The sequence below is a fragment of the Podarcis melisellensis genome, assembly GCF_964234715.1.
Source record: "Podarcis melisellensis genome assembly, chromosome: 16".
NCBI lineage: Eukaryota > Metazoa > Chordata > Lepidosauria > Squamata > Lacertidae > Podarcis > Podarcis melisellensis.
The window spans coordinates 10,661,588-10,683,913 of record NC_138533.1 but is presented as its reverse complement, the minus strand read 5'-3'; the positions used below and the strand labels follow the sequence as shown (position 1 = coordinate 10,683,913).

At 47.4% G+C, this 22,326-nt stretch overlaps 1 protein-coding gene across 4 annotated transcripts; it reads left to right on the top strand.

The window, feature by feature from the left end:
- The first annotated feature begins 115 nt into the window (after positions 1 to 115).
- KHDC4 (KH domain containing 4, pre-mRNA splicing factor) lies at positions 116 to 22,076 on the top strand. Of its 4 annotated transcripts, none has more exons than XR_014163475.1 (14): positions 116 to 255; positions 961 to 1,201; positions 3,417 to 3,545; positions 4,467 to 4,546; positions 5,040 to 5,092; positions 6,012 to 6,178; positions 7,207 to 7,418; positions 7,889 to 7,949; positions 9,297 to 9,354; positions 10,652 to 10,902; positions 14,281 to 14,439; positions 16,759 to 16,843; positions 18,499 to 18,584; positions 20,514 to 20,577. XR_014163475.1 is itself a non-coding variant. In XM_081891540.1 (14 exons), the coding sequence occupies exons 1-14, from the start codon at positions 209 to 211 to the stop codon at positions 20,711 to 20,713; spliced, it is 1,848 nt and encodes a 615-aa protein (XP_081747666.1). In that variant the 5' UTR covers positions 116 to 208; the 3' UTR covers positions 20,714 to 22,076. The 4 variants fall into 4 exon arrangements, 2 of the variants coding, with proteins under 2 accessions (XP_081747666.1, XP_081747665.1); XR_014163476.1 differs by having other exon boundaries at positions 20,523 to 20,566; XM_081891540.1 differs by having other exon boundaries at positions 16,731 to 16,843; positions 20,523 to 22,076.
- The last annotated feature ends 250 nt before the right edge of the window (positions 22,077 to 22,326 follow it).

Below are 22,326 nucleotides of genomic sequence, written 5' to 3'. Positions count from 1 at the left end.
GCGCACGTGCGCCCCTCTAACTTTTTTACTATCGCTATGGTGCCAGGCATTCTCTCTCCCGAGCAACCTTTCACCGTCGCTACGACAACGAGCGGAAGTGACGTTTTCGGCGGCGGCAGCGGAACGGAAGTGACGCGAGGGAGGGGAAGTTTCTCAGCAGAGCGGAGAAGGCGGCGGCGGCAGCGGCCTGGAGAGGGTCGTCTGAGCCATGTCAACGGGGAGCTCGGGGCAGCGAGAGCATGGGGCCTCTGGAGGGTGAGGAGGCCGCGGCTGCGAGGCCGGGCGAGAGGGGAGGCCGGGAAGGGAAGGTTGAGGGAGAGGGGGAGGGAGAGGCCTGGCGGAGGCGGAGGAGGAGGAGCCCGTTTATGGGTTTCGCCCATGCCGGGGTCCCCTTGAGGCCCTCCAGACGTCGCTGGACCACCATTCCCCGCCAGCCCCCAGCCAGCATGGTCGCGGGGATGGGAGTTGTGTCCAGCAACACCTCGTGGGCCGCAGGTCCCCCACCTTATGAGAGGCTGTAAATCTACCTTAAACAAATACAGTAGTACCTCGGGTTACATACGCTTCAAGTTACATATGCTTCAGGTTACGGGCGCTTCAGGTTACAGACTCTGCTAACTCAGAAATATTACCTCAGGTTAAGAACTTTGCTTCAGGATGAGAACAGAAATCGTGCTCTGGCGGTGCGGCAGCAGCAGGAGGCCCCACTACCTAAAGTAGTGCTTCAGGTTAAGAACAGTTTCAGGTTAAAAATGGACCTCCGGAACGAATTAAGTACTTAACCCGAGGTACCACTGTATTGTCTTACCCTCTAAGGCTGCTGTTGCCGGGATTATTGAGAGGGTTTTTGAGCCGTCGAGATGTGTTACAAGCTCTAAGCCTTATGGAGTGAGGAGATCAAGGAACAGGCAGCAGCACCGGAGGGAATCTGAAGCTTTAATTTGATTTTTTTTTCTCCAGGCGACGCAGCAAATGGGACCAGCCTGGCCCGTCTCCGGCTCTCTTCCTCCTTCCTGCAACCACTCCCGTGGCTGGCCGGCCTGTCCAGGGCAGCGGAGATAGTGTATCTGGGATGTCAGGGTCTGAGGGCTCAGCGGCCCCACTGGGAGCTCTGGATGCAGCCGCTGCTGTGGCAGCCAAAATCAATGCCATGTTAATGGCCAAAGGGAAGCTGAAACCAACGGCGAATTCAACGGACAAGGTCAGTGACTGGCAGGGTGAAGGCATCAGATTTCGAAAGCAAGAAGCCATTTAACTTTCATGATGGTTGAGAAAAGAAAGCTGTATACACACTATACATTTAAAGCACACCCCCCAGAATCCTGGGAATTGTAGGTTGTTATGGGTGCTGCGCTTTGTAGCTATGTGAAGGTTAAATTTAAGTTCCCAGGATTCTTTGCAGGGAGCCATGTGCTCTGCTGTGTACACAGCTGAAGTCTCAAATTTAGGATTTGGACTTGTTCACTCATGCTATTAACTATTTGCCCATTGTTTCCTGACATCTGGCCAAATGTGTATTGGGGCATATCAAACCCATTGAAATTAATTGCAGTGGGTCAACATGGTTGGATATAACCCCTTGTGTTGGCTATCAGTGGGTTGTAATGAAGGTTTGTTCTGCAATCAGCGTGCCCTTTTTTCATTTGTCCGCTTACCCTTTAATATGTATTGTGGTCAAAGTGGTTTGCCTTAAGAACAAAACAAAATAGCAACTGTGAGATAGGCAGATCTGTAGCAACATATCACAAGCCACAAACAATTATATGAAAACAGTTCAAAATGAGCACATAACATCCAGCAGTGTTGACATGAAACTGATCAAAAATTAATTCACCAAGCCCAGCATTGCCTTCAGATTTGTCCAGGCACCTACCAGGGTACACATTCCCCAAGAAGTCCCCAACACCTCCCTTAGGCCTCATTAAGATAAATACTTCTAAAAACTTTATTTTACTGGTGCTGCTGCTATGGTCTTGAATTTGCCCGCCCCAAACTCCAGAATTTCAGTCATTCTGGACTCTGTATATGTTGCAGCGGGAGTTGGCTGCTGCCACAGGCATATACCAGGGGCTATATTTTATCACACACCCCCATGAGACAACACCTGAGGCTATGGGCGGTCCGCCCAAGATAGCTAAGCTCTGGGGAAAGTGATATGGATTAAATTAAAAGGGGGTGTCTGGGACAAGATGGCACTTTGCTGTGTGTCTCCTTGAGCCTAGATTTAGCTCTGCAAATGGACAATGAATATACAGTCATGCCTTGCGTTACAAACGCTGCGGGTTGTGCGTTTTTGGGTTGTGGACCGTGCCTAACCCGGAAGTACCGGAATGGGTTACTTCTGGGTTTCGGCGCATGAGCCGAAGCACAAAATGGCGTCATGCGCAGAAGCGCCGAATCATTTCACACATGGGCACAGACGCGGCGCTGCGGCTTGCGAATGTGCCTTCTGCATGGGTCACATTCGCCACCCAAGGCATGACTGTACACAATGTATGAACTGCACTGCATAATTAAGACTATAAAGGGTGAATGAGCCACCCATTGTTTTAACTCCGTCATCCTTCCAAAGAAAATAATTTGGTTTCCCCTTCTGTCAGTAGTGAACATTTTGGAGCAATTTGGACTGGTTGCATGAAATCTATCCCTTGGTTCAGTCGCATCTGCTTTCAGAACAAGTTGGCGAGGGTGGGGGAGGGATTTTAACGTACCAGTGACTTCCCCTTTTCTCTTTGGATGCCGGAAAGTCTGTCTTAATAAGCGAGACTCTACTTTCTTAGCCTGTGACAGGGTTGGGGAACCTCAAGCTCGGGTCAAATGCAACCCTTCGGTTACAGCCATGAAACATCTCGAAGTTATTTCTTATCCTAAGAAGACTTCCCAGCCTATGTGGGAATAGATGATTATCATTGTATAAAATGTTGTATTAGTGAAAGAAATGAATGTCTGTACAGTAGTACCTCGGGTTAAGTATTTAATTCGTTCCGGAGGGCCGTTCTTAACCTGAAGCACCACTTTAGCTAATGGGGCCTCCTGCTGCTGCTGCGCCCCGGAGCATAATTTCTGTTCTCATCCTGAAGCAAAGTTCTTAACCTGAAGCACTATTTCTGGGTTAGCGGAGTCTGTAACCTGAAGCGTATGTAACCCGAGGTACCACTGTAACTGAAAATGCAAAAAGAAAAAACCAAAACAAACAAATGCAAGCCTTCAGGCTTCTCTGTAGGCCCTTGGGATTCTCCCCAGGCCACACCTCTTGCCAGCCCTGCTTCACACCCTCATTGAGTATTTCTGCCTGTCTTGAATGTACCCTTGTACTCTGATCGTGCCTCCTCCTTGCCCGGATGGAGAGGGGCAGGTGAGTGTGCAAAGGGTGGGGGCTTATGTGTCTTGATGCCCATTGTCTGATCTGTTAACAGCTTCAGGCTCCTGGAAAAGGACCGGCTGCCAGCAAAAGCAAAGATGATCTTGTCGTCGCAGAAGTGGAGATAAACGATGTGCCTCTCACGTGCCGAAACCTCCTGACGAGAGGGCAGACGCAGGATGAGGTCTGTGCTGCTTGTGGCTAATTGGTCCTGTGGGTTTCCAGGTGGCTCTGGGGTAGTTTCCAGCTGATATGCCTGGTTCTCCTGTTGAAACCCTGTCCGACCTTTGGAACAGCCAGGTGTCAATAGCTGTTAAGCGAGTCTAGGGGGAGGCAGCATTAGTCCAGCTATTGGTCCATCTAGCTCAGCATTGTCAAGGTTGACTTGCAGCGGCTCTTCAGGGTTTCAGATGGGAGTTCTCTTCCAGCCTTATTTTAATGCCTTATTTTAACTTGGGACCTTCTGCATGCAAACAGACGCCTTGCCACTTTGCTTTGGTTCATTAAATATTGGCAATCCTAGCTAAATGGAAGCTCCAGAATCAGTGTAAGTCTTAGGTCCTCGTTGCACCATACATTTAAAGTAGCATTATACCAGTTTGAACAATCATGGTTCTTCCCCCCCCAAATAATAATAATAATAATAATAATAATAATAATAATAATAATAATAATAGAACTGTAGTTTGTTAAAGATGGTGAGATCTATTGGGAGATAACTATTCAGTTCACAAAACTACTGTTCCCAAAGTAGTTTAGCATTTGGTCCCTCTTTCCAGGGAACTCTAGAATTTGTTTCTCCATACTGGAAATAGGAGGTCTTCTAACAGCTCTCCCTATCCTTATGTCATGACACATAACACAGTATCTTTATGTTGTGCAGGTGGGGCCTGCTTAACAGTTGCTGAGGACAAATAGGTGGTGTATGAATGGGTGAAGGAAGGCTATTGCCTCTAGGCCCTGCTTGTGAGCTCCCCCTTGAGGCTTTCCAAGGGCTGCTGTAGGAAATTGGGGCTGCTGGACTATGTGAGCCTTTCTCCTGATTCAGCTGGGATTTTACTGCATTTCCTAATCTGAGCAATACACTGTCCCTTTGTATCTGCAGATAAGTAGGCTGAGCGGAGCCGCAGTCTCAACTCGGGGAAGGTACATGACTGCAGAAGAGAAAGCAAAAGTTGGACCTGGGTTTGTATCTTCTTCAATTTCCTCCTCTGGTTCTCTCCAGGATTAAAAAATTTGTATGACAAGAATGAGTGTTTATGGATTAGATATTGGACCTGAACGAGCAGACCAGCTACGTTTGTGCATTCTTGTAATTTTGTAAGCTTTGTGACTTGACTGCTCACTTGATTGAGATGTGCAAAGTTAAAACTGTACAAGTCAAATCCTCTGCTCTTCCACCATTACCATTCTTCAGTTTGCAAAACCAGGAGGACTCCTTCCCCCCACCAAACAGCTACCTTCCTGCAAATCCCTTTTAATGAGGGCAAACACACACAGTGCCCAATGTCAAGGACAGAGAGCCCTCACCATAAGAGTGCCCCCAGGTGCAGCATTTTATCCCCTATGAGGCTGACTACAGTTTAGTCCCAGAGTCCTAGTGACATTGACTGCCTCCAGTGGAGACCTTTGTTTCAGTTTAAAGTATATAAAAAATATTACAACTTGTGTTTTGCAGAGATCGTCCATTGTACTTGCACGTCCAGGGGCAAACGCGAGAACTGGTGGATAGTAAGTAAGCTCTGATTCAACACCCTGGGTAGAGAATGGCTGTGTATGTGCTGTACGCACTATTTCCCTCAAAAGAATTCTGGGCACTGTAGCTTGTTAAGAGTTGCTGTGAATTGCAACTGAGGGATAAAGCACAGTGCAACTCTTTAAGGGGAAGGATGTGTTTAAGGTGTTTTAAGGTGTAGTGTGTACACAGCCGAGGTTAGTTCACTTGACTAAGGGACCGTTAGCCTAACAGGCACAGAGTTGTTATTAAATATGAAGTTGTGTTGTTGCTTAGTTTTTTCGCTGGGCACCCATCTGTTAAGAGTTGCTGTGGTTCCTTCCAACATTATAAACCTTGCATTAAGCAAGGGGTTGGACTGTATGACCATCAAGGCCTTTCCCAGCTCTATAACTGCATGATAGGAGTATATATGCCTTATGCTTGGGTCAGACCACTAGCCCATGCAGCTCAATATTGTCTACCCTGACTGGCAGCAGCTCTCCAAGCTTTCAGACAGGGAGTCTCTCCCAGCCCTGCCTGGAGATGCTGGTGGATTGAACCTTGGAGCTTCTGCTTACAAAATAGATGCTCTACCACCAGGCCACAGACCTTCCCCTCAAAGAGCCTGTCCTTGGGAAAGTAATGAGTTGTCTTATGCTGGGTCAGGCCCAGTGGGTCAGTGTAGTTCAGTACCGCCTACGCTTTCTGGCAGCAGCTCTCCAGGGCTTCATGCAGAGTGTCCTTCACATGATCTTCTAAAGCAACAACAGCACCTACATGAAAACAATTCAAATCCAACACAGATAACAGTTCTATATCCTAAATGAATAATGATTGTGAAATTACCCTAAATGTTTCTTCTTCTTCTGTAGTAGCCACAATTTCCCTTCATTTCATAGGACTAAAGTTGTTTTATTTATTTTTGCCTTACAGGAGCAGTAAACCGAATCAAGGAAATCATTACAAACGGCGTCGTGAAAGCTGCCACTGGATCCAGTCCAACTTTCAACGGAGCTACAGTTACCGTCTACCACCAACCTGCCCCCATCACTCAGCTGCCTCCGGCTGTTGGCCAGAAGCCCTCCTTCCAGTCAGGAGGAGTACGTACCTGCCAAGTCCTTGTGTCTTTACCCTTGCATCTGTGTTAGAAACTGAGATATGAAAGATAGGAGCTAAATGGCACCTTAAACCTAGGCTATGGGTGCAACCATGGAATGTCTAGGCATGCTTTTTTAATAACAAGAATACAAAGCTGAAAATGAATGAACTGCAACTAAAATCTTATGTTCATTTTTCACGCTGTCTATTCCTCATACAAAGACTGCAAAAAAACAAAGACATGCTTCCCCTGCCTACCCCCCTAAGAGGGTCTCTTCTCCAGTCTTCAGAGACTAGCTGGAGGCAGAAAAAGGTCCTCCTTTCCTTCCACTGTGCAGTTTTAATCTGAAATCTTAGGCTCAGTACTGCACCCAGAGCTCAGAAAGTGTTCACGCTAATGAAATTCTCTATCACAAAACACACCTAGAACTATGGGAGTTTTGAACACTGCCTTGCATTTTGCTTTACACCTGTTTGCCTGTTGAACTGTCCATGTCTGCTTATTCCCTTACCTAGAGGATTAAGAAGGCAGAGCCTGTACAGCTGGGCTCTGTCGATACCATCCTCTTAGAGAAACACGATGGAGAGAGGGGTTCAGCTTGCAGAAAGAGTGGAGACCTCACTGTGCCATCGGACAAACATGTAGCCAGTGTGGTGCCTGCCAGGTGATGTTGGACTATAGTTCCCATTGGCCTCGGGGTGGTCAAGGATGATGGGAGTTGTAGTCCAGCAACATTTTGACAGCACCTCACTGGCTACCCCTGTCTATACACACCTTATACCGAGTCAGATCACTGGTCCATCTTGTTGCTTACCTTGATTGGGAATGGCTCTCTAGGGTGTCAGACAAGGTTGTCTCCCAGCCCTATGCTGAGATTCCAGGTACTGAACCCGGGACCTTCTGCATGCAAAGCAAACGCTCTGCTACTGAGCTATGACCCTAGCAGGGGACCTCTAATCCATTCCCACTCCTTCCTGATTCTGGTGTCAAATGCAACACCTAAGGGTGTCTCTCTGTGTGTATGTACAGATGCACTATGTCCAGGACAAATTGTTTGTTGGCTTGGAACACGCTGTACCTACCTTCAACGTAAAGGAGAAAGTCGAAGGCCCAGGCTGCTCCTACTTGCAACATATCCAGATTGAGACCGGCGCCAAGGTGTTCCTCCGGGGGAAGGGCTCTGGGTGCATCGAACCTGCCTCTGGCCGAGAAGCCTTTGAGCCAATGTACATTTACATCAGGTAGGGAGCTGGGAGCCTGCTGGGCTTTGTCTCTGGGAAGGAATGGGCTTTTTGTGTGCCATCCCAAGTGTAAAGGTTTGGTCTAGTTTGGTAAGCTGGCTTAGTTTAATTATGAAGCCTTTTTGATCAGCTGAATGTGGGATAGGTAGCAAGCAGGTTGGGATTTACTAGCGGATCCCTGGGTGATTTGAAGCAGGTGAGCAAGGACACCTGACTCCTAACATTGGAATAGCAGGGTCAGAAGTGAGCCCCAGGGGACATCTAGTCCGTTGTTTCCCAATTTCCATCATCCCTGACCACTGATCCTGGTAGCTAGAGATGATGAGAGATGTAGTCCAAAAACAGCTGGAGACCCAAGTTTGGGAAACGGTGATCTAGTCCCACTCCCTGCTATGTAGGAACCTTTTGACCATCTTCGCAGATGTCTGGAGTCTGACAGGAACGTGTGTGTTGTATTTCCTCTCCTCCAGCCATCCAAAACCAGAAGGCCTTGCAGCTGCCAAAAAGCTTTGTGAGAACCTGTTACAAACAGTAAGTAAGCCCTTTTTTTTGTTGTTGCATTTTCTCGCCAAAGTTACGTGAAGTGCCCACCTCTTTCTGCACTTTATACAGTGGTACCTCAGGTTACAGGTTGCAGACACTTCGGGTTACAGACTCCGCTAACCCAGAAATAGTACCTCAGGTTAAGAACTTTGCTTCAGGATGAGAACAGAAATCGTGTGGCGGCAGCGGGAGGCCCCATTAGCTAAAGTGGTACCTCAGGTTAAGAACAGACCTCCAGAACGAATTAATTTCTGAACCCGAGGTACCACTGTATACAGCTTTCCTGGCAGTGGCGGCTGGGGCCTGATGGGAATCTGAGTCCAGCATCCTTTGGTTATGGCAGCCCTTGATGTCCCAGCAGCATGTTGACCCTCCTAGTGAAAAGGATTCTTGTTGGAACAAAGCAGCATGTCTTCCATTTTTTGCTAATTTGAAACCCTCCCAAACTGGCCAGCTGTCATAGAATCATAGAATTTAGAGTTGGAAGGGACCACAAAAGCCAACCTGGTCCAGCCCTCTGCAACTTGGGACTTGAACCCACAACCCTGAGATTAAGTGTCTCATGATCTACCAACTGAGCTGTCCCAGCTGTCGTTGCGGTGCAGTTGCTTAACCTAGTAAAACACCTCATACAGTGGTACCTCGCAAGACGAATGCCTCGTAAGATGAAAAACTCGCAAGACGAAAGAGTTTTTCGTTTTTTGAGTTGCTTCGCAAGATGAATTTCCCTATGGGCTTGCTTTGCAAGACGAAAACGTCTTGCAAGTTTGTTTCCTTTTTCTTAAAACCGTTAATACCTATGGGAATCCGTGCTTCGCATGACGAAAAATTTGCAAGACGAAAAAACTCGCAGAACGAATAAATTTCGTCTTGCGAGGTACCACTGTACTTGGGAATCTGATCTGATGGTTGAAACTGACTATTTGTGATTGTCCTAGTCTTGAGTAATTCTTTATATTTTGTAATGGCCCTGATCCCCCCCTTTTTTGTGATGCTGTTGTTTTAATGCAGTCTCCCCCAACCTGGTGCCCTCCAAACATTTTGGACTGCCGCTCCCATCATCCCCTTCCCATTAGCCATACTTGCTAGGGGTGGGAGCAGTAGTACTACAGCAGCATCTGGAGAACCACAGGTTTCCCATCCCTGATACTGAAGAAGCCCCTTCCCTGCCCCCAGACAGACTCCCACTTGTGGCATTGGGCAGTAGAACCAGACAGGAGGAGCTTAACAGTTTGCATATAGCTAGGCTATATGGTCTCCCACTAGAGCAGTCGGTTTGCATGAGCGTCCTTTATTGAAATCGAAGCAATCTGATCCCTCTTTATCTCTTCCAAGGTTCATGCTGAATACTCGCGATTTGTGAATCAGATAACCACGGCAGTCCCCATAACAGGTGTGTCTTGACAGTGTGCAACACTTAGTTCGGTGGTGGAGTGAGGATGAAAGATGGAAACCAGAGACTTTGGGGTTAAATTTGCCATTATGAAAAGCCACAGGTGGAGAAACGGCTCTCAGCCTTTCCATTCTCTCTGGGGCGGGGGGTGGGGGGGTGGGCTGCATCACAATGGTGGGTGACGCAGTTCTCTGTTGCCACCTGGTTGCTCCCTGTTGTGCTTGCAAGGACAGGGTGGGGAACCTCTGGCTGGGACGGGGGATCATAGACCTGGAGATAGCTAGGCCTGGAGGGCCACATCTGTTCCACTTGTGTTACCCAAGCCACACACCCTCTGCCCAGGCCACACCTCTGCATGGGCCTTGCTTCATATACCCCCTGAGTGCTTTTGCCTGGCTGAAATGTGTCCTTGAAGTCTGATAATGCCTCTTGTTTGCCCAAATGGAGGAGCGAAAGGACTCTGTGCGTCTGCATGTAGAAACCAGCCTGTTGTTGTTGTTGTTGTTGTTTAACAACCCTCCCTTCACTCTTAAGGTCTCGGAGCAGGTTACAACAATTAAAATACAATATTAAAGACAGTTTGAACAGTTTACTGTGTAAAATTTGGATTCGTTGCTCCACCTGCTTTTCTTTCTGTCCCCACCCACATGCCCACCAGCTTGTTAATTTTAAATTTAATTTAATTTATGATTTATACCCCACCCATCTGGCTGGGTTTCCCCAGACACTCTGGGCGGCTTCTAACAGAACACTAAAATACAATAACCTATTAAACATCAAAAGCTTCCCTAAATAGGGCTGCCTTCAGATGTCTTCTAAAAGTTTGGTAGTTGTTTTTCTCTTTGACATTTGGTGGGAGGACATTCCACAGGGCGGGTGCCACTACCAAGAAGGCCCTCTGCCTGGTTCCCTGTAACTTGGCTTCTCACAGTGAGGGAACCGCCAGAAGGACCTCGGCGCTGGACCTCAGTGTCTGGGCAGATGTTAATTTGGAACACCTTCCTATTTCATACCAGACAGTCACCATCACTTTTCAGCATCCATTGAAGGCTTTCCTTTTTCAGCAGGCCTTCTAAGAGATATTTTTATTTGTGCTCCAGGTCACACTCTGTATTGGGTTTGAAACTTTTTATGTGTGTGTGTGTGTTTATGTAAGAATTTCAACTCTCTTTATATATGCAGTGATTTTCTGTATTTTTACTGTTTTGTGAAATTGCCTTGACATGCTTCAGTAGGAAGTAATTCATGTATAAAATAAATAATAATTATTACTTTCTTTCTCTCCCCACCCCCATAGGGTTTGCGCAGCCTGCAGCTTTAACGACTGTCCCTCCTCAGCCACCGTATTACCCCCCCAGTGGCTTTCAGGCAGGCTACCCTGTGGTTCCGCCCCCTCAGCAGCCGGTACAGCCTCCTTACGGGGTGCCAGGCATTGTGCCTCCTGCGGTTCCGTTGGCGCCAGGAGTGTTAGCACTGCCCACCGGAGTCCCACCTGTGCCCACCCAGTATCCGATTACGCAAGTGCAGTCTCCCGCTAGCACTGGCCAGGTAAGGCAGGGAATGTTGCCTGATGACTGGTGAGGGGGCACCCCGTAGTGTCTAGGGCAGTGTCCTTGAATCCTCAAATATTGTTGGACTGCTACTCCCATCATCTCTGATGGTTGGTGAAGCCGGCTGGGGATGATGGGATTTGTAGTCCAGCAGCATCTGGAGATGCAAGGTTGAAGAACACTGCTGTAGGGGTGACTGTTGTTATTTTTTAGACTGTTTCATAGACGCTTTAAATTGTTTTTCAGAAGTTTTTAAACTTTTATTTTTTAGTTTTAATTGTAGTCTGCTTTATGGGTGGCTTAGAAGCCACCCTCTGGTCCTTTGGGAGGTGGCTTCTAAGCAGTTTACAAGCAATATATTAAAAAAAGTTTTTTAACCACACATAAATGAAACATATAGTAAAACAACTTCATCAGAATAAACATTGGCAATTAAAATGCACAATGAAACGAGCCCATTAAAGCGGCACAGTGATTAAAATGGCAGTTACCGTATTTTCCCCTCTATAACACACAGATTTTTTCTCCTAAAAAGTAAGGGGAAATGTCTATGCGTGTTACTGAGCGAATGTGTGGTCCCTGGAGCCGACTGGCCCGAGTGCATCACACATTTTATTCGAGGGTCGTCTTCGTTGCAGTCAGCAGAAGCCAGGGAAGTGCTTGCTAGGAGGTTTGGCCACTCTGCAGCGCAACTGTGTGTTTGCTAGTGAGTGTGTGGTTGCCTGTTTTTTTATTCGCTAGCGTGGGTGCTTGGAGGGAGTGAGGGAGTGACTGACTGCTGCATCTTCTCCTGCAATTTGCCTTTTAAAAAATTGGAAGCAGCGGGGCAGTAAAAACCACCTCTGAAAGTCCCTTCTAAGGCGGCAGCTCGGCTTGGGGAGCCCTGAACCCCTGCCTTGTTCTTGAGGGATCTTTGAGGTTTTCCCTTTAGCTTTAACGCAGCCCCCTTATTTTACCAGTTTATCTTCATTCTCGGTGTGGTAAACTGATTGCAGGCAGCCACACAGTGCGTTCGAGCCTCCCGGAGAGAGAAAGCTGTTGCTTTCCAGCATTCTGCCTCAGGGTCTTACTGCCCACCCTCTTCTGTTTCCTTACTGTGTTTGCTCAAATGGAACAAAGAGCAGAGAAAACCCCTCCCTTCAAGCAAGCAGAGGGGAAAGCAGAGCATCCTTCCTTCTAATTCCTCTCCGTGCTCTGGTGCTGCTGCTGCGTCTAGGGACTCGCAGGCAACATGCAGGTGGGGGGGGGAGAGAGAGAGAGAGAGAGCGCTGGCTGGCTGGCTGGCTGGCTTGGGTGGGTGGGTGGGTGGGTGGGTGGGGGAACTTTTGCCTTCCTTTCCTCCCTCCGGTAAAACCCCTCTCCTGCATTCTTAGCCAGCTGCTTCTCCGCACACCCCTCTTGGTGCTCCTTGTCCCTTCTATGTTTTTCCTTCCCTCCCCACTTAAAATGTGGTTACAAAGCATGGATCCACATGGATCCTCAGGATCTTTGCATTGGGTCAGCCCAAATTCACCATCAGATGACATAGCAATGATCTGATGCAAAAACAGGGCTGCAATGGTGCAAAAACGTGGTTACAAAGCACGGGTCCACATGGATCCTCAAGATCTTTGCATAGGGTCACCCCAAATTCAACATCAGATCACATAGCATATCCATGGCTACAGCCTGCACCAAAAAAATCACGCACCCACTGTTGCCTGGGGCTGCAATGGTACAAAAATGTGGTTACAAAGCACGGGTCCACATGGATCCTCAGGATCTTTGCATAGGGTCACCCCAAATTCAACATCAGATCACATAGCATATCCATGGCTACAGCCTGCACCAAAAAAATCACGCACCCACTGTTGCCTGGGGCTGTACTGGTACAAAAACGTGGTTACAAAGCATGGATCCACATGGATCCTCAGGATCTTTGCATTGGGCTACCCCAAACTCACCGTCAAATCACATGTCTGTGGCCACAGCATGAAGCACAAAAATGATACATCCACTGTTTCATTCAGAATTTTCTTTCTTGTTTTCCTCCTCTAAAAACTATGTGCGTGTTATGGTCAGGTGCGTGTTATCGAGCGAAAAATATGGTAAAGCAGGACATTCAAACCCGGAGATCAAAGGGATGCAGGTGTGCCTTCAGGAGCTGGCAGAATCCTAACACAGCTTAGTGGTGGTGGTGGGGCTATTGTATTTTAGCAGGGGAGGGGAGATTTGATAACATTAACATGTGGAGTATATCTCTTGGGGTCTGAATGAGAAGTTATCAGATTTCACATCTTTCTCTCTCTTTTTTCTTTTTAAAAATCAAGGTCATGCTGAGATTCTTAATCTCAGGGTCATAGGTTTGAGCTCCACATTGGGCAGAAAGTCACTGCATTGCAGAGGGCTGGACTAGATGGCCCTTGTGGTCCCTTCCAAATCTGTGATTCTGTGATGTGTTGCAGGCGTGATGCATTACTCCGTTCTGGGGTGGGGTGGGGGACTCACCTGCTGTGGGTGGGGGTAGGGCAAGCTGCCCATTCATGCCACGGTGAGCCAGTAAATCTCTGGGTTCTTGTTTATGTGAGAAGCGCACGCGGCATCAGGGAGAGCATTTGGTTTTGCAGGGTGTGAGCCTTCCATTGCTCCAATTACAGGCGAAAGGTAGTGCGGAGGCTCGTAAGGAATCCAAACATTCTCATTGGTCTCTAAAAACATGAGCTAGGGGCCCAGCACAAAAATCCCTGCCCTTCTAATTTGAGCACTGATTGGTGGAGAGAGAGAGAAGGAGGTGTGTAGCTAAAAGGAGAGCCCGGTTTGGAAACCTCAGCAAGGGCAGATCTGACCAAATAGAGCAGTGCAGAGCTGAGGCCCGACTTGCCTTTCACAGCCACAAATGTAGCCCCATGGAAGCGGATTTAGTTAGCGGTTGGTTGTGGGAAGGGGGCTCTGAATATGGGCTGAATTGTGACCCCCTGTAAACAGTAGCTAAAGGTGCCCATCACAATTGGATTTGACATTGTTTTTCTATATTGCGTTGTTTTACCTTTTTGTTTGTTGGTTTGGAGTTTACCGGATATAGAAAGAACAACAAAACACAGACAATACAAGTACAATAAATACACGTTACCGTTTCAGTTGTTGGCGCTTAAGAAATTGCTTTTCTAACGGGCGATTTTATTGTCTCAAATTGCTCCCGCGTTTCACAGGAAGCGATTTCTAAATGCAATGAGATTGTGTGCATGTTCCTAAGATACATTTTTATTTTGTCGTTGCTTGTATTTTTTAACCACTCTGGTGTTTGCCCAGAAAAGGGGAGCCAAGGTGGGCTACAAATGTGATCGGTATCAAAATAACGGAAATAACCCCTCTCTTCTTTTGCCTGGGTGGTTTGCAGACGCCGCTGAGTGCCCCTTTCCTCCCAGCTGCCCCCGTGAAGACGACCTTGCCGGCCACCACGCAGCCGCCAGGTCAGCCCCAACCGCAGCCGGGCCAGAAAAGGCGTTTCACTGAAGAGCTGCCGGATGAGCGGGAATCTGGGCTGCTGGGATACCAGGTGGAGTGACTCCCTGCCATTTTACTGCCTCCCCTGCCCCTCTTTCCCTTGGTCACAGAGCTGGTTCCACACCTGGATTTTTGGGTTTTCCCCACAAGCCTCCACGGGTCAGATATGGTAGAAGCTAGTGTTCCTCAACTGCCCTGTCATCAGGTGGGCCCTGGAGGGTCAGGGCCAACATGCTGCCAGTTGTTGGAAGCCGCAGGCTGGGAGAGATGCTCTTTTGCTCAGCTCCTGCTTGCGCGGTCCTCACCGCAGCATCTGAGAACGGGGTGCTGAACTAGATGAGCCACTGACCTGATTCATCAGGCTCGTCTCAAGTTCCCTATCCCCTTGTCCAAAGAAGGTGCTGCGTTCTTTGGGATAGGCAGTAATCCCTAGGCAGGCTTTGCGTTCCCAAGCGAGGTGCCCTGCAGATGTTGCTGGACTACACCTCCCATCGTCACTGGCCATGCTGGCTGAGGCTGATGGGAGCTGTAGTCCCAACATCACGTGGACCCTTTTCTAGGTGTCCCAAGCAATTGCCGGGCGAGGTGGTTTGCCAGCCAAGAGGTAGGACCCTGATTTCTCATGGTTGTTACACAAAGGAACTTTGAGACACTTTAAAGCGGTGGTGACAGAACATATAGATTCCTGATATCGTTGGACTCTTAGCTCCCAGAAGCCACGGCTAGTAGTCAGGGCACGTGAGAGTTGAAGTCCAGCACTAAATAGAATGCCACAGGTTCCCCACCCTGCAGTAGAAGCAGAGAGAGTATTCACCACAGCTCTTTCCTGATCTCGTATCTGTCTGAGCTCTGTCCAGGAAGCTTGGAATCCATACCACATGAATTCCTTAGCAGTTTGGCCCCCTGTTGTTTACAATTTTTTTTTGCAACACCTTGACCCCTATCCCATTGACCTTCAAAATATATTTTGCCTTGCTACCTGCCCCATTGAGGGACCCCACTAGCCGTCCCAGTTTGCATCTTACTCTCCGCTGGGTTTTGAGGCTTTGTGGTGGTGATCAAGGACGGAGTGTTTTTTCCTTCCAATTTCAAACTTTATAATAGATGCCACTATTTCCTCTTCGTTTGTGTACCATCTCTAAACTAGGCTTGTAAGTAAGTCAACGCAAGTGACTAGCCTGTCTGCCCACATGTGGGAGGGGCCGTAATTGAAATAAAAAGGCACATTCGTTTGAATTGAGAAGGTCCCAGGTTAATAATAATAAAAATATAAATTTTATTATTTAAACGCCAATTATCTGACTGGGTTGCCCCAGCCACACTGTGGCATCTCCAGTTAAAAAAAAAAGTCACATTAGGAGTTCATGGGAGAAGAGCTTTCTCTGTCTGAGATCATGGAAATCTACCAGTCAGAGCGGGCTGTGCTGGTTAGATGGTTTGGCCTGGTCTAAGGAACCTTCCTTTGTTCTCATAATAAAAGGCAGTGGCTTGGATATAAAGAGCCACTGAAAATGAGTGCTGAGTTTACAGTGAGCAAAAATACTGAGCAAAGGAGAATGTTCATAGAAGATCTTGATTTAAACTAAAGTGAAAGGAAGGGCCTGTTGGTTTTAGCAGGCACCTTCCTCTGTTCTGACCTGGTGTAAGGCAACTTCCTCGTTCCATACTTAGGTGAGTCATTTGTGACATTTGGACAGCTCGAAAGGAGAAGAAGAAAAGGGAACCAGCTCTGTTTTCTTAACCTCCCTGGCAGCTGTTCTTACTTGCCGCAGGTGGCACAGGCTGCTGCTGTCTCAGTTAAGAGGCTGGTCTGAAAAAGCTGTTGAGTCTTAACAGCCCTTTAAAACAAAAAACTGATCCCTGTTACCTTTTCCTTTGGAAGAGAAGTAAATATTCCACACACCTGAGTTCAAATCCTTGAGTGGCACAGAACCTAAGCTGTGTGTTGAGAAATCCCCCCGTTCAAACCTCACCTTGGCTTTGAATGACACCGGCCTCCTTAGCGATTTGCTCAGCCTCAGCCTTCCCATCTGCAATATGGAAACAACAAAGCCTGGCCTACCTTTCAAGGGCTCTTGAAAGGATTGCACAGAGTATCTTAAGCCATGATACGCTATGCTCATGCTCCCAGGTCGTTTGGGCATTGTTGTGCAGCAAGCTTTCCAGTTTACCATGTGCTAAATGCACAGCGTTTTAAGAGGCCCAGAAAAAGAACGGAAGTATGGCCTGTAATGGTGTGTAGAGAGCAAAGAGACTGGGCCTGCTGCAAGTTTTCATTAAGGAGCTGATAGCTTGTGTCATAGTTTTAGATTTGCTAATGCCGCTGTGTTTTTCTGCTCATAGCATGGACCCATTCATATGACTAATTTAGGTACAGGCTTCTCCAGTCAGACCGAGATGGATGGAACGGGTTCGAAGCCAGCAAGTTCCTCAGGAAAGGAGAGAGAGAGGGACAGGTAGGTTGTGGCTGTGGCGCCCGGCTTTGTTCTGGTACAGTTTTGAGTGGGAACTGCAATGAAATGTGTTTCAGTGTGGAAGTGCTCCTCAGGCCCTATCATTAGGGGAAGTGAGGTTGCTGAGTTTTGGGGTATTGTGAAAAGACAAATACCGTATTTTTCGCCCTATAGGACGCACCGTCCCATAAGGCGCACCTAGTTTTTTTGGGGGGAAATAAAGGGGAAAAAATTATTTCCCCCCCCAGGCGCGGGGCTGGGTCGAGGGAGGCCCGAGCTTCCCCTGACCCCAGCCCCCCAAAAGGCAGCTCTCTGCAAGCCATGGGAGCCCAGTGCTGGCTCCCGCTGCTTGCGGAGAGGTCCGCGAAGCCTGGGCGCGCTGAGCTCAGCGGGTGCAGGCTTCGGCATGCAGGCAACTCTCCGCAAGCAACGGGAGCGCTCCCGCTGCTTGCGGAGAGGTCCGCGAAGCCTTCTCTTACTACAAAATTTAAAAACAGGACATATTGCACATGACAGTACTAAGCTAGATAGGATCAATGGGCCAACTTGTTATAAGGCAGGTTCCTACAGGTTTTATCCAGCTAAGAGTAGACCCATTGAAATAAATGGACCCGGGTTAGTCACGGTCCTTCATTTCAGCAGGCTCCTCTGAGCCTAACTATGGGAGACGATGGTCTGTTAAGCAACCTGGTCCCAAGCCAGTGAGTCCCAATTGGGAAGAGTTCTTCTTGCGCTCAGGACCTGCATACAGGCTTCCCAGAGCCTTCAGGTTGGCTGCTGTGAGAACAGGATGCTGGACTAGATGGGCCTCTGGCCTGATCCAGCAGCCAGGCTCTTCTTATGTTCTTAAACCATTTATTTATTCTACAGGATTTATATATTGCTTAATCCTCAAAACCTCTTAGCGGTTTGCAAACAAATACACATTAAGAATACCGTGGTACCTTGGTAGTCAAACGCCTTAGTTGTCGAACAAATTGGCTCCTGAATGTCACAAACCTGGAAGTGAGTGTTCCAGTTTGCGAACATTTTTGGAAGCCGAATGTCCAACACGGCTTACACGGCTTCTGACTGCGTGCAGGAAGCTCCTGCAGCCAATCGGAAGCTGCGCCTTGGTTTTTGAACTGTTTCGGGACTCCCAGAACGGATTAAATTTGAGAACCAAGGTACGACTGTACTGATAAAATAGTATTAAAAACAAATTGACCCACAGAATTCCAAAATATAAATTTAATCTGCAGTCTTAATACACTTTAGTTTTGGAAATATGCATTTGGACATCTCCTAAGATACCGTGAACAAATGTTTATGATGATGGAGGAGCAGGTTTCTGTCAACGTTTGTATACAGCTGGACACCATTTGGAAGGAAGATGGTGGGCTGAACCTTTCAAAACTACACTGATTCTAACCACTGATTTAAGAACTGGACTGAGAATCTGCACTTAGAATCCCCTTGCAGGGCCAGGTGCGATGCTGCTGGGTAGAAAATAGAAATTCCATATTAAAATGTGGCTAAGTTTGCCCATGCAAAACAGTTTTCAGCAGGGGCCAAAAATAATGTAAGGAAGGCACCTGCCTAATATAAATATCTAGGGCTTTAAAACCAGGATTTTTAATGGGTTGAATAAGCTTGAAATGCTCCTTGTTTCTAAACAGGCAGCTGATGCCTCCACCGGCTTTACCAGTGACCGGGATGAAGGTGGAAGCTGACGACCGGAACGGGTCCTTAGTGGGCGGCAATGGTGAGCGTGGGCGGCCGGGAGCCGTGACTTGTACTTGCATTCCATCAGCTGGCCTAGCTAACCTTAGGCTGTTCTTCCCAGTGTCACCTCCAGGTGCTAAACTCTTGTGTGCACAGCTTACTTTCAGTTCCCTGTCTTCTGAGTTCTGCTAGTAGCTAGGGAAACTAAAGCTAAGAGTAAATCAAACCTTTATTCTTACACGAACTTCAAAGAGTAAAATCACAGAGTGGTAAAGCTAAGGGTACAATATGTCTCTGAAAACGCACACACCCTTAAAGACCTGGAGTTCCCAGGAGCTCTGAGTGTGAATGTCCTTCCTGTTCCCACAATGCACAGCTCTGCAGGGAGAAGCTTCCAAATACCACCAGGCTCTCTCCCATGGGTGCCATGGGGGAGCCATTGGTATGAACACCACCACATACGAAAGAGCAAGCCTTTAAAACATGGCACCCGGGCTTTTGTGATCCGTAAAGGAGCCTGGGCAGGAGGGCAGAAAAGAGGTGAGAGGGGGGAAGAGGAGGCCCCTGCTTTGCACGCACAAAGACCCCTAATTCAATCTCCAGCATCTCCAGGTTAGACTGGGAAAAAGACCCCCTGTCTGAAATCCGGGAGAGGCTCTGCCCGGGTTGATAATATTGAGCCAAATGGACCATTGCTCTGACTCAAGGGAGCTTCCTCTGTTCTTCTTTAAATCAGCCCTTTGTTTTGAACCAGGAGGACTGGAATCTTACTTTATTTTTAGGGGAGGGGCTGCGGTTCAGTGGTAGAGCTTTGCATGCAGAAGGTCCCAGGTTCAGTCCAAAAAAGGCATCTCCAGGTAGGCCTGGGTGATGTCCCTTGCCTCTTTTCTATGTTCCTAAGAAAGACGAGGAAGCTGTAAGTCATCCCTCACCAACCTGGTTCCCTCCAAATGTTTTGGATGAAAGCTCCCATCAGCCCCAGCCAGCCAGATGTGAGTTTTACATCTGGAGGCACCAGACGGGTGACAGATGATGCAAGCCATCCATTTCCCATTCTGATCAGGAGAATGGGCAGAACAGTAGAACTTTTTCCCTTCCGCACTTGGATCTACTGTTCTTGGAGCTGATGTTTTTCTTTGCTCAGACACTGCAGGGAAAAGAACAGTGTCTCCTTCTCAGGGCTCAGGGTTGTTGCTTTGGTCTGATTTGTGTACCCAGCATCCTAGCCCTCCTTCCCAGTTACTGCTGCTTTCCCTCTTTTTCTCTCTCTTCCTTACATCCTCCTTCACCAAGCAATACATCACACTCCTTCCTCCTCAATACCCAGAAAAGCAGAATTCTGCATTTCAAGCAGGGAACCTTAGCTTTTCCCATGATGCCAAGTGAAATTGACATATAGTCAGTCGATTTCCGCTCTTTGCTTAGGTGCTCAGCGTGGCTTTTCTGCTGGTAGGATATCCAGCTTCAATTGGACACTTCTAACTGAGAGACAGAACATAACACTTCTCTCCCCACCCCCCCTTCTTAAAAGTTTCCCTTTTTAAAAAATGGTAGTTGGACACTTTCAACCCCCTCCTGTTTTTTTTTAACATGTTGTTCTTTAACGGTGAACTTTCAAACCATGTTGCCTCATTTTTGCTAACTTGACTTTTCTTTGTCTTTTTGTGTTTTTCTTTTTTTTTCTCTCTCTCTCTTCTGTGTTCTCTTACATGGCTCTGACGGATCACACTTGTGCTGTTTGCCGGTCCTGTATCGCCTGACCTCCCACCCGGGGTGACCGTTGTTGGCTCTGTGACCTCAAAATGGTGTCCGACTAACTTTTTTTTTGGAAAAAAAAATTCATTAATGCCTCTCATTTGAATTAACATGTTTTTGAGGGATATTTTTTACCTTTCTCTTTTATTTTTTCCTGGGGCGGGATGTCTCTCTCTTTTTTCTCTCTCTCTCTCTCTCTGTTCATCATCATTAGATCACCCAGCTAAGAAGATGAAAACCGGAGAAAAGGGATTCGGCCTGGTGGCTTACGCTGGCGACTCCTCGGATGAAGAAGAAGACCACGGGGTTCACAAAACCGCAAGTAGCTACTCGCAGACATGGAGCTTAGGATACCAGTACCCTTCGTCGCAGCAGCGGGCAAAGCAACAGATGCCATTCTGGATGGCACCTTAGCTGCTGCAGCTGCAGTTGCCTCCGCCACCTTCCACCTGTTGTCTCTCTCAAGCAATAACACGTGTATACTATCAAAGAATCTCTGCAAAATGTACATCGGCCCTGACCTCTTTGCACAAGCTTCTGAGATGCAGTATGGCCCTTTCTGTGCCAGGGGCTCCGTTTTTGTGTTTTCGTTTTATTTCTTTAAAGACAAAAAGAACTTGCTATTATATCTGCAGTGGACTCCTCCATCAAAGGCAATTTGAAAGCCGCAGGCTTAATGGAATACAACTGCAGATAAACAGTGTCAGCATTACACTCGCAGGGAATGTCTCCATTATATCTCCCTTTCTCTCTTTTAATGCCCCCCTCCAGCTTATCATGCACCTGTTCTTGGCTTTGGAAAAGAAGCCAGCCAACCAGCGAAGTTCAATAACTTAAGCCTGCTGCTGTTCTGCTTGTATTTCTGTTTTATAACTGGATTTTACTTTTGTGTGTGTGTGTGTGTGTGTGTAATGCTTGGTCTTCTAAATAGGATTGGGGTGGGTGGGGGAAACCTTTGCCTGAAAAACCTGTTTCCTGAAAATCACCTTCTTTAAAAACTCTTTCTGTTGGTCTCTTAAAAAAAAAAAATCAAATCTGTAATGCAATTTTCCAAAACCACTTCAGAATTGTTTTGTCAAGCAGCTGGTTTGTTTTCATCTTTGTCTCTCTAATTTCATTTGGCCAAGTCACATTTGTCAGGGAAGACAATGTATTACTTTTTCTCCCCTTGCTGTGGGGTGGGGGTGGATTTAGCAGTAGGCGTTAAAATCTCCAACCAGTCCTCTCTTCACCCCGTTGTGCTTGGATCTTCGACCGGCCGGCGTGTCGTTACTTCTGCAGCAATGGCATCGTTGCAATCTCGTTCCGTTCCGAAAAACCACCTCCAACCAGACTTCTTTGCTTTGTGGCTGTCTTGCTGATAAGAGATCCATTGAGCTTGGGACATCTTCGAGTGCTGGTGACATGCAGCCACGGCCGAAGAGGAAAACACAAAACTTGTGGGATTGTTTTATAGCGACTCAAAACTGTAGCGGGCTCTTTTCCTGGGCCTGTTAGGCTGCTATCAACCAAAACACTTGCAGTCAAGGACAGAGACGGAGGGGGCACCACTGGACCTGAAATTTTGCTGTCTTGTGTTCAAAGGGCAAGTAAAAGTTTGAAGTATTGGAATAAGTGTTGGAGGTGTTTCCCCGCCCCACAGAAAATGATCTGGTGGAGCTTGCTTTCACTTTAAAAAAAAACAAACCAACAACCACACTATTCTCTGATTTTGTTTTTCTATATGTTGTAAATAAATTCAAACCATAATTTCATTATAAATGTACAAATAATTCTACTTGCTTCTGCATACTCTTGTTTTTGTTTGGAAAGTCAGCCTTGGAGGCATGTGAGCAAAAAGCCCAGCCCACACTATCAGCCCTGAAAAGTTATTTGTGGCTTAAGAAAGGACCATTTCTTTTTCATGGCGCATAAAGCCTTCAGTGGCTACTGACCAGGCTCCTCAGCTGTTGGAGGCAGTATGTCTCCTAATACCAGGTGATGGGAATCGCAGGTAGGGACAGCCCTGCTTGGGGGCTTTGCATTTA